Source organism: Rana temporaria, chromosome 6 (genome assembly GCF_905171775.1).
Source record: "Rana temporaria chromosome 6, aRanTem1.1, whole genome shotgun sequence".
In the NCBI taxonomy this organism is placed as follows: domain Eukaryota; kingdom Metazoa; phylum Chordata; class Amphibia; order Anura; family Ranidae; genus Rana; species Rana temporaria.
Window position 1 is genome coordinate 209,160,416 of NC_053494.1, and position 13,049 is coordinate 209,173,464.

At 45.4% G+C, this 13,049-nt stretch overlaps 1 protein-coding gene across 1 annotated transcript in view; it reads right to left on the bottom strand.

Moving 5' to 3' along the window:
* The window catches only part of IGFBP5 (insulin like growth factor binding protein 5), a 47,724-nt gene extending 37,218 nt beyond the window's left edge, over positions 1-10,506 (bottom strand). The window contains exon 1 of the mRNA XM_040358199.1: positions 9,450-10,506. Within this exon, the coding sequence (XP_040214133.1) occupies positions 9,450-9,780 (331 nt within the window). The 5' untranslated portion in view covers positions 9,781-10,506. The remainder of the gene's footprint in view (positions 1-9,449) is intronic.
* Between the last annotated feature and the right edge of the window lie 2,543 nt (positions 10,507-13,049).

The following is a 13,049-nucleotide window of genomic DNA, read 5'->3' on the forward strand; positions in this document are numbered from 1 at the left end:
AAAAAGCAGCAGAGGACTGACAAATCATCCATCGTTTTCCTTTCTTTCATACCACACAAGATAGGTTGGTGACCCTACTTTTCTCAGCTGTGGTTAAGCAGGGGCCAGGAAGGTGACCAAGCTGTAGTGCTGGTGATTGACCAGTGAAGGAGCAGCAGAAGACTGATAAGTCATCATTCTCCCATATGCCAAAGAGCATACTCGAGTTTATGACCTCACTTCTCCACCGCAATTCTAGCCATCTTCCAACCTCCAGCCTGTCATTGGACAGTTAAGGAGCAGCAAAAGACTGATATGTCATCATTCTCCTCTCTCACATGCCAAAGAGCATACTCAAGTTGGTGACCTCGCTTCTCCACTGCAATTCAGGTCCCATCTCCAGCCTGTCATTGGACAGATAAGGAGCAGAAGAGGACTGGTGGGCCAACATTCTCTGCTCTCCTATCAGTAAGGCTCCCACATGGGCGTGGTCATCTTACTAACTCCTCCCCTTTACAAATGTTTCTATGGCTACGACTCAAACACAGAGATGCTCCCCTAAGAAGTCTTCATTAGTGTCCCCCATCAGAGTCCCCCCCAGCAGGTGTCCCCCATCAGAGCCCCCCACAGCAGGTGTCCCCCATCAGAGCCCCCCAGCAGTTGTCCCCCATCAGAGCCCCCACAGCAGGTGTCCCCCATCAGAGCCCCAACAGCAGGTGTCCCCCATCAGAGCCCCCCCCCCACAGCAGGTGTCCCCCATCAGAGCCCCCCCCCCACAGCAGGTGTCCCCATAGATCAGTACTTGTCCAATAGATCCCTGTAGCTCGGGCGCGCTGGGAGCAGAAGCACATTACAGGGGGCGGGGCATACGTGGCATCTTTGGTTACTTGGAGGGTGGCACTCGGAGAGCATTTCTGGGAGTGCACGGGATGATTGGCAGCAGCTCCGGCCAACCCAGACCCTCTCATCACACCGCCTATGGGAAAAGAGCTGACGCACGCAGAGGGGGCGGGGCAGACAGGAGACTGCTCCATGCACACCGGACAGAATTAATTAGTGGAGCCTAGTGCCGAAAAGTGTTCCAGTACTAGGCTCCGCTGTGGTACCCAGCCCGGATCCCAGGGACAGCGGGAGGTATGCGCTCTTGTCAGTTGCCAACGGAGAGAGCAAGCAGGATGGGGAACCGCAGCACTCGCTACATGCACTCCGCCTCTGGACACAGACAAGGAGGAGGGAGGGGAGCACTTTGGAGCTTTGGCGCCCCCACCTCTGCGCCGCCTGGGTGCGGAGCACCCCGTGCACCCTGCCTAGGATCGGCCCTGTGTGGGCCCTTTCCTAGCCGTTATCTGGCCCTTGGGGCACTATTCCTCCCACTGACACCAACAGTGGGGCACCATTTCTTCCACCAATACCCGTGATGGGATACTATTCCTCTTACTAATAAAGGACACTACAACTACTTCTTTTGACCACCAACCCAGAGGCCATATTTATTCTCACTTATGCCGGGCCCCTGACATTTTCTGCCCCTGCTGACCACAATCTAGCCCTCCTCAAGCCTGAAGGACATGTTTGAAAAGTTTGGAGATCCTTGCATTAAATGAGAGAGATTACCGTATATGCTCGAGTATAAGCCGGGTTTTTCAGCACATTCTTTTTGTGCTGAAAATGGTTCCCCCCCGCCCCCCATCGGCTTATACTCGAGTCACCTTTTCGGGCCTGATCTCCCGAACTTTGGGGACCCGGTACCAGCCGGCCGGACACCAACCCTGGCACACATGGAGCCCCACTCTTCCTCTACACGTGTGCAAAGTTTGTTGTCCGGGAGACCTACGGCCGGGGAGCACCGATTTTTCAAAGCCGGGCACCCCTTCTATAGACTCCCATGTTAAACAGTAATTTCTCTGGTAAATTTGTGGACCTGGTGACGGCCGGTCGTAGGTCTCCTGGACCCAGAACTTTGCACAGATGTAGCCCCATTTCTCCTCTACAATTATACAAAGTTTGTTTTCTGGGGAACCTATGGCAGGGGAGCACCGATTTTTCAAAGCCGGGCACCCCTTCCATAGACTCCCATATTAAACAGTAATTTCTTTGGTGAATTTGGGGACCCGGTACTGGCCGGTCGTAGGTCTTCTGGACCCAGAACTTGGCACAGCTGTAGCCCCATTTCTTCTCTACAATTGTACAAAGTTTGTTGTCTGGGGGACCTACGGCAGGGGAGCACCGATTTTTCAAAGCCAAGCACCCCTTCCATAGACTCCCATGTTAAATGTCAGTCTAGGCATGGGCACAGTGAGGCATGGGCACAGTGAGGCATGCAGATGGACACCCTAGGCTTATACTCGAGTCAATACATTTTCCCATTTTTTTTGTGGTAAAATTAGGTGCATCGGCTTATATTCGGGTCGGCTTATACTCGAGTATATATATATATATATATATATATATATATATATATATATATATATATATATATATATATATATATATATATATTTAGATTTATATACATCCTATATATGAACATACATGTGCCAACTGCACGCTGGCACCTGCAGTCTCTCAAGAGCCAACGCCCATTTCGGCAACACAATACCGCGGAGGAAAAGAATTTATGGCCCAGTCACAGCCTCACAAAAATAAACCAAAAGTTCCGAAATATTTTGGCGCCGTCTCAAATCCCCGCTATGTTATTTCGATTTCCTTAAAACCTTTATGTTACAGCGGCTAGATTTTCCATTACCGCCTCTCGGCTCCGATCCTCGATGACTACTAATACTGCAGGCTGTGCAAAAGTCAAGCTTGCAACGCAGGTGGATCCGTTTGTAACATTCAGAGACACGCTGATCCATTCACCTGCGTTCTCGTATATGAATGACCCATTAGGGGGGGGGGAGGGGGGAACCCTAATGATATACATTTTAGGAATTCCAAATGCCTTCACAGATACAGGTTTTACTTTATTTCACAGGGTGGAAGAATTGGGGAAAACCCGGATTGGCAGCAATTGTGGCTGATGAACAAGACCGAAAGAGGCGTGGCCGCCACACATCATTGGTTGGCACGCCTCTTAAAAAAAGGGTGAAGTCGCACGTGCACCAAACACTTTTTTTTTTTAAAAGAAAAGAAGAAAATGAATGCCATTTGTTTTAATTAAATTTTTATTTTTTTTAAAGAATTTTTAATGAGTTAACCCTTCGTTGGCACCCTTTTAGTGCGACCATTAGCTGCATCCGGGAAAAATGAGAGTTCCTTAACTTCTTGGCACAGCATTTCTCCAACACCTCTAGAATTTAATGGCAGGCTCTGTGCTCCAGCTGCACAAAGGGGTTCATTTACTAAAACTGGAGGGAGCAAAATCTGGTGCAGCTGTGCATGGCAGCCAATCAGCTTCTAACTTCATGTTGTTCAATTAGGCTTTGGCAATAAAACCTGGAGGCCGATTGGCTCCCATGCACAGCTGCAGTAGATTTTGCGCTCTCCAGCATTGGTAAATCTCCCCCAAAGAGGTGACTGAACCACAATGCAATGCTCAAAACTTAGCATTTTTTTTTTTAATCTGGCTTTAGACACAGCGCTTAAAGCACCCATTTGGCACCAGTCTCAGAACATTTTAGGTGTGGACCCCGCAATCCCCTTGCCAGCAACTTGTGCAAGTTCTCAAAAACGTTTAACCAGTTCTTCTTCTCTCTAGTTCAGTGGTCTCCAAACTGCGGCCCCGGGGGCCAGATGTGGCCCTTTGCTTGCTTTTATCTGGCCCTTGGGGCACCATTTCATCCACTGATATTTAATAGTGGGGCAAAATTCACCCCACTGACACCAATGAAGGGGCACAAACTCTCCCAAAGATGCCAACGATGGGGCACAATTCCTTCCCAACAACACTCAACGATGGCGCACAATTCCTTCCCAGCGATGGGGCACAATTCCTTCCCAACAACACTCAACGATGGTGCACAATTCCTTCCCAACAACGATGGCGCACAATTCCTTCCAAACACCCAACGATGGCGCACAATTCCTTCCAAACACCCAACGATGGCGCACAATTCCTTCCCAACGATGGGGCACAATTCCTTCCCAACACCCAACGATGGCGCACAATTCCTTCCCAACGATGGGGCACAATTCCTTCCCAACACCCAATGATGGCGCACAATTCCTTCCCAACAACACCCAACGATGGCGCACAATTCTTTCCCAACGATGGGGCACAATTCCTTCCCAACACCCAACGATGGCGCACAATTCCTTCCCAACGACACCCAACGATGGTGTACAATTCCTTCCCAACACCCAACGATGGTGCACAATTCTTTCCCAACGACACCCAACGATGGCGCACAATTCCTTCCCAACGACACCCAACGATGGCGCACAATTCCTTGCCAACACCCAATGATGGCGCACAATTCCTTCCCAACACCACCCAAGATGGGGCACAATTCTTCCCAACAGGGGTGGACTGACAACTCATGGGGCCCCTAGGCAATAGGAGATTATGTGGCCCCCGAGGCAATAGATTATGGGGCCACACAGTATAAACACACACACTGAAAAGGTACTGGAGAGGCGGGCAGCTATAATCTTGGGATAAAAAAATAATTAAAAAAATAGGATTTTTACATACTGTCCCTGGTTTTCTTGAGGCTGGCAACCCTGATGTGGCCCCCTAGTGGCATGGGGCCCTAGGGCAGTGCCCGAATGGTACATCCGCCCCTGCTTCTCAACAACATCAACGATGGGGCACAATTCTTTCCACCTACACCAAAAATGGGTCTTTGTTTTTTTTCCCCCCACTGACAGCGAGACCTTTTCTACACCCAATGACCAAAGTCCGGCCCACCTTATGTCTGAAGGACCATAAACTGGCCCTTTGTTTCGAAAGTTTGGAGACCCCCTGCTCTCGTTCACCAAAAATCAAACATCTACCGTCAAATTCCAGCCTGATAATGACCCCTCCCCCCAAAAAGGTCAGGTGGAGCTACCAGTAACACTGCTTATGGAATGTATACATTGCTAGTTAATTACAGGTGTGCTGCGGCGGATGGCGAAGAGGAAAAAAAAAAAGAAAGAAAAAAAATTCCTCGCCGATGACCTTTTGTTTTTTGGCAGCGAAGAGAACAAGTGCTGCGCCTTCCCGCAGACAGGGGTCATCATCGCCAAATGCAAATCGTTCCTAAAACCCGTGCAGCAGCCTCAGCCTTACGAATGGATTGGGAATCGAAGGACATCAGGTAGGCAGAGTCCCAACCGACGACCGCCCTTCGCCACAGCTGCAGCCCGGACAGCCAAGAGTTAATCGTGACTTTGCAAATGTTAACCCCTCGCCTGCCTTGCAGTCACCTGGGATTGGGAGAGAAGGGGGGGGGGGGGTTGGCTGCATTCCATAGAAGCTGAACAGAAATGATGATGCAACTCCTCAGTGCAGGCAATTCACCGCCGACGTTAGTCACAACAGTGCTGGGCGGGGAGAAAGGGGGCCGGGACCCGGCTACACAAGGGCTTTGCTGCACTAGTAAACACAACTTAGTAGGTATGTGCAAAAAAAAAACTGTCTCAGCATCTGCTGCAAGCATGGGGCATCGGAGAAAAAAAAAAAAAAAAGAAAGTTAACTCTTTAAGTGCCTGCAATCTTGGATTGAGCATGCTCAGCTTCCGCTTTACCGATAACACGGAAAATCCATAAGAGGAATGCAAGCTATGAACATTTAATATCTATTGGGGGGTGTATCTCTTTAAAAAAAAAAGGCATGCTAAACTATGGGCTTCACTATTGATTGATGAACTCCCATCCACGAATATTGAGGATATTAAATATCAATATTTAACAATACAAGCCATTGAGGATTAACGTATTAAGGGCATGCAACCCATGGCTTATGGCTCGACTTCTGATCGATCAGCTCCCATTCACACATAATCGATCATAATATTGAATACCAATATCTGACAATACAAGCGATGGAGGATTAACTCTTTCAGGGGAGGCAAAGTAACTTGACTTTTGATTGATCAGCTCCCACTCACACATATTGATCATACTAATATCTGATGATAGAAGTCATGGAGGATTAACTCTTTAAGGGGAGGCAAACTAACTTGACTTCTGATTGATCAGCTCCCATTAACACATATTGATCATAATACTTATATAGTTAGTCAGGTTGAAATAAAAGACACAAGTTCAACCATATAAAAATATATATCTCGTACAATCCCATATACCCAATTCTAGACCCACAGTTGATCCAGAGGAAGGCGAACAATTGATCATAATACTGATTACCAATATCTGATGATACAATCTAGAGAGCATTAACTCTTTAGGGAGGCAAATTAACTGGACTTTTGATTGATCATACTATTGGTAACCAATATCTGATGACACAAGTCATGGAGGATTAACTCTTTAAGGGGGGGGGGCAAAGCAACTTGATTTTAAATGATTATCTCCCACTCACACATATTGATCATAATATCAATTTACCAATATCTGATGATACAAGCTACGGAGGATTAACTCTTTAAGGGGAGGCAAACCAACTTGACTTTTGATTGATCATCTCCCACTCGCACATATTGATCAGATCATTGATTACCAATAGCTGATGATACAAGTCATGGAGGATTAAATCTTTAAGGGGAGGCAAACAAACTCCACTTTAAATAATTAGCTCCTATTCACACATATCGATAATATTATTGAATACGAACATCTGACTATAGGAGCCATGGAGGATTAACTCTTTAAAGAGGGGACAAACCATGACTTGACTATTGATTGATCGGCTCAGTCACAAATATTGAATAACGGCATGCAAAGTGTGCCTTGACTTTTGATCTGCTCCTATTCACAAATATTGAAGATCAATATCTACAGTAATACAAGCTGTGCAGGATTAACTCTTTAGGAGCATGCAATCTATGGGCTTGAATTGTATTTGCTCGGCTTTCACCAAGGTTACTGATAAACCCTGAAAATCAATAGAAATAAATACACGTTGTGGAGGATTAACTCTTTAAGGCATGCAGACTATGCAGACATATCTCATGATACAAGCCATGAAGGATGAACCTTTTAAGGCATGCAGACTAGAGTATTGAGAACCAATATCTGACGATAGAAGTCATGGAGGATTAACTCTTTCAGGGGAGGCAAACTAACTTGGCTTTTAATTGATCAGCTCCCACTCACACATATTGATAACCAATACCTGATGATACAAGCCATGAAGGATTAACTCTTTAAGGCATGCAGACTATGATATTGAGAACCAATATCTGACGATACAAGTCATGGAAGATTAACTCTTTAAAAGGGAGGCAAACTACAACTTGACTTTTGATTGATCAGCTCCCATTCCCAAATATTGATATTAATAACCAATATGCAGGATTAACTCTTTGATGGCATGTAGACTATGGACTAGGAAGACTATAATATTGAGAACCAACTTTTGATACAAGACATGGAGGATTAACTCTTTAAAGGGAGGTAAACTATGACTTGACTTTTGATTGATCAGCTCCAATTCACTCATATTGATAATAATAATACTGAATACCGATATCTGAAGATACAAGCCATGGAGGATTAACTCTTTAAGGCGTGCAGACTATATATGGAGAACCAATATCCGAGTATAAAAGCCATGGAGGATTAACTCTTTAAAAGGGAGGCAAACTACAACTTTTGATTGATCAGCTCCCATTCACAAATATCAATAAGAATGTTGAATACCAATATCTGACAATACAAGCCATGGGGGATTAACCCTTTAAAGGGAGTTTACTATGACCTGACTTTTGATTGATCAGCTCACATTTTCAAATATTGATATTAATAACCAATAACAATAAAAGGCATGCAGGAGTAACGCTTTGATGGCATGTAGACTATAATATTGAGAACCAATATCTGACCATACATGTCATGGGGGATTAACTCTTTGATGGCATGTAGACTATCATTTTGAGAACCAATATCTGACGATAGAAGCCATGGAGGATTAACCCTTTAAATGGATTTTTAGTATGACTTTACTTTTTTGATTGATCAGCTCCCAATTATTGACATTAACAACAATACAAGCCATGCAGGATTAACTCTTTGATGGTATGTAGGCTATGAAGACTAGGATATTGAGAACCAATATCTGACGATACAAGCCATGGAGGATTAACCCTTTAAAGGGAGTTAACTGTGACTTGGCTTGTGAACTTTTTAAAGGCATGTAGACTAGAATATTGAGAACCAATATATGATAGAAGTCATGGAGGATTAACTCTTTCAGGGGAGGCAAACTAACTTGGCTTTTGATTGATCAGCTCCCACTCACACATATTGATTACCAATACCTGATGATACAAGCCATGAAGGATTAACTCTTTAAAGGCATGCAGACGATGATATTGAGAACTATCCAATATCTGACGATACAAGTCAGAGGATTAACTCTTTACAGTGAGACAAACTACAACTTGACTTTTGATTGATCAGCTCCCATTCCCAAATATTGATATTAATAACAATACAAGCCATGCAGGATTAACTCTTTGATGGCATGTAGACTAGAATATTGAGAACCAATATCTGACGATACAAGCCATGCAGGATTAACTCTTTGATGGTATGTAGACTATGAAGACTGGAATATTGAGAACCAATATCTGACGATACAAGCCATGCAGGATTAACCCTTTAAAAGGGAGTCAACTGTGACTTGACTTTTGATTGATCAGCTCCCATTCCCAAATATTGATATTAGTAACAATACAAGCCATGCAGGATTAACTCTTTGATGGCATGTAGACTAGAATATTGAGAACCAATATCTGACGATTCATGCCATGGAGGATTAACTCTTTAAAGGGAGTCAACTTTGACTTGACTTTTGATTGATCAGCTCCCATTCCCAAATATTAATAATAATACAAGCCATGCAAGATTAACTCTTTGATGGCATGTAGACTAGAATATTGAGAACCAATATCTGACGATTCAAGCCATGGAAGATTAACGCTTTATTGGCATGCAAACTATGGACTTGACTTTAACTGGACAGCTCCCAATCTCAAATATTATAATCTATATCTCATGCAATGATAATCCTATCATCACTCTATTGCCTTTCCTATAACATCCCATGTGACAGTACATTTTGGCAAACTGCAGGGTTTCACCAACACTAGAAAAAAAAAGAGCTTCACTGACTCAAAGTCCACATGACACTTGAGATTATGTCTTAACATGAACTTGAAAAGAGAAGGGTGTGATAAGGTTGGGGAAGGTTACAGAATGTAATCTCTTTGCAGAGCTGACTCACTTTTACATCAGAAACACAATTTAAACAAAAAAAGAGAGAGAGAAAGATAGAGAGAAAGAGATGGGTTTTGATTGACAGCTGTCAATCACATCCTGCAGACTGCAGTGACTGCCAGCTGAGCTGCAGAGAGTCTCTTACCGATCTTGACTTGGTCCCTGTAGATCTTCTCGTTCAGGCAGACCCCTCTTCCATGGAGCAGGGCGTGCAGGGGCTTCTCCTCTCCTTGCTTGGGCAGGCAGCGGAGCCCCCCGGCGCAGCGCTCGGTGTACACCCCGCAGGACTGCCCTTCCGCCAGGGCGCAGGTCATGCAGCAGCCGCAGCCGGGCTCCTTCACCAGCTCGCAGGCGACGGGGGTCGGTGGGCACATAGACATGGCTTTCTCATCGCAGGGCTCGCAGTGGACAAAGGAGCCCAGGCACTGACACATCCCCAGGCACAGGGTGAGCAGGAAACAGGCAGGCACAATCATCTGGACAGGCAAAGTGCTTCTCCCCCCTCCCAAAAAAAAAAAATGCAGCAAAAACCCCTAAAATGCAAAGTTGGGGGGGAATATGGGGGGTTGCACTCCCAGCTACGGACCCCCTTTGCAGCCTACAATTGCAAAATCAAAAAGGACTAAAAATTCAACACACCAAGCAAGGTGCTGCTGTCTTCTAAACACAATTGTCGGGGACCTGTTGCTGCAATCAGAAGCAACAGGTTTGCTATGTCAAAAAATAATAATAATAAAAAAATAAATCTACTTTAATCACAAACTTCTTTAGCCAGAATGCAAAATCCGGTAATTCTTTGCAGTCCTGCAAATCAAGTGTTAATTCCTCAAAATATTGCAAAAGTGTTTCAAAATCTGTAGCTTTTTAAACTTTTGAAACAAGGAGTTTTTAGTTGATCATCCAAAAGAAAGTAAAAAAATAAATAAATAAAAGAAAGAGTAACAAAGTAACAAGAATAGGAGGAACACACACAAAAAAAAGAAGTACTTTGTATATCTCCCACCAGTTGTAGACGGCAGTGGAGTTTGTAAAGAGACTGGTTACTGTAGGCGCAGGCTGTCTTTTTAAATAGGCTTACTTCTGGCCGGCTGCCAGACTTTAACTGCAATTCGATATCACGACAGCTAAATTGAATGGCTGCCAGTGAACAGGCAATATAGTGAGCGAGCAGGTCCCTTCTTTGTGAGTTAACTAGTTTTCTTCCACAGCTGAGAAAAGGGAACAATGAAAGTACATGCTGACTTTTAACTTCTGAAAAGGCAAAAATTGCCCTCAAACTTACAGCCCCTCCCAAGGCTTTTCTCTCCCTCTTTTTTTGGTGGAATGAAGTTGCAGAAGTTTCTTAGAAAAGTTTTCAAAAACTTTTTTTTTTTTAAAGGTACCTAGAAAATTTGACAAGGGCTATCGGAAAATGCTGCAAGTTATACAAGGTTTTGATGTAGGGCAAAGGGGGGGGGGGGGGGGGGGGGGGGTGGGCATGCTGCTGTAGCCCATAGCAACCGATTAGTTACCTTTCACAGATTTGACTGCACAGTTGATATTTTGTTTCCAGCCTTTGCACTGATTAAGTTGTTGCCTGGGCACACCCTAGTCACCCCATGTGGGCAGATTGCCCCCAAAAAAACAACTGATACTGTCTATTGTCCTACTGACACTCTCTGCTGCCCTACAGACACCATCTACTGCCCTACTGACACTGTTCACTGCCCTACTGACATTGTCCACTGCCCTACTGACACTCTCTGCTGCCCTACAGACACCATCTACTGCCCTACTGACACTGTCCACTGCCCTACTGAAACCATCTACTGCCCTACTGCCACTGTCCACTGCCCTACTGACACTGTCCACTGCCCTACTGAAACCATCTTCTGCCACTGTCCACTGCCCTACTGACACTGTCCACTGCCCGACTGAAACCATCTACTGACACTGTCCACTGCCCTACTGCCACTGTCCACTGCCCTACTGCCACTGTCCACTGCCCTACTGACACTGTCCACTGCCCTACTGAAACCATCTACTGACACTGTCCACTGCCCTACTGCCACTGTCCACTGCCCTACTGACACTCTCTGCTGCCCTACAGACACCATCTACTGCCCTACTGAAACCATCTACTCCCACTGTCCACTGCCCTACTGACACTATCTGCTGCCCTACTGAAAGCATCTACTGCCCTACTGATACAATTTACTGCCCTACTGACACTGTCCACTGCCCTATTGAAACCATCTACTACCACTGTCCACTGTCCTACTGACACCATCTGCTGCCCTACTGATATTATTTACTGCCCTACTGACACTGTCCACTGCCCTATTGAAACCATCTACTGCTCTACTGACACTGTCTATTGCCCTACTGACACTGTCCACTGCCCTACTGAAACTGTCCACTGCCCTACTGAAAACATCTACTGCCACTGTCCACTGCCCTACTGACACTGTATATTGCCCTACTGACACTATCTACTGCCCTACTGATGCCGTTCACTGCCCTACCGAAACCATCTACTGCCCTACTGACACTGTCTATTGCCCTACCAAAACCATCTACTGCCCTACTGACACTGTCTATTGCACTACTTACACTATCTACAGCCCTACTGACACTGCCCTACTGAAACCATTTACTGCCCTATTGAAACTATCTATTGCCCTACTGACACTGTCCACCGCCCTGCTAAAACCATCCACTGCCCTGCTAAAACCATCCACTGCCCTACCGACAGCATCCACTGCCCTACTGACACCATCCACTGCCCTACTGACACCATCCACTGCCCTACTGAAAGCATCTACTGCCCTACTGACACTGTCCTCTACTTTCCTGACACTGTCCACTACCCTATTGAAACCATCTACTGCCCTACTGACACTACTGACACTGTCTACTGTCCTTCTGATACCGCCCACTGTTCTACTGAAACTATCTACTGCCCTACTGACACCGTCCACTGCCCTAATGAAACCATTTACTGCTCTACAGACACTGTCCACTGTCCTACTGACACTGTCGACTGCCCTAATGAAACTATCTACTGCCCTATACTGACACCGTCCACTGCCCTATTGAAACCATCTACTGCTCTACAGACACTGTCTACTGTCCTACTGACACTGTCCACTGCCCTACTGAAACCGTTCACTGACCTTTTGACACTGCCTACTGCCCCATACTGAAATCATCTACTGCCCAACTGACACCATCCACTGCCCTACTGAAAGCATCTACTGCCCTACTGCCACTGTCCACTGCCCTACTGTCACTGTCCACTGCCCAACTGAAAGCATCTACTGCCCTACTGAAACTATCTACTGCCCTACTGACACCGTCCATTGCCCAACTGTCACTGTCCACTGCCCTACTGAAAGCCTTCACTGCCCTACTGTCACTGTCCACTGCTCTGGTATTTCCATTTTTAATTACATTCTAAGATGTTTGTTTACATTTATTAATAAGAGTGTGTGTGTATGCATGTATATGTGTGTGTGTGTATATATATATATATATATATATATATATATACATACACACACATGGGCACATGTGTCTGAGCATTGGGGTGCACACCCTAATGCAATAGGCTGCGCACACCTATGGTTGGGGGGGCTCTCCAGATGATTCAATAACTGCTTGTTAGGTCATGAGGGAGATTTGCTAAAACTGGAGCACTCAGGATCCAGTACAGCTGTGCTTGGTCTCCAATCGGCTTCTAATTTCAGCTTGTTCAATTAAAGTG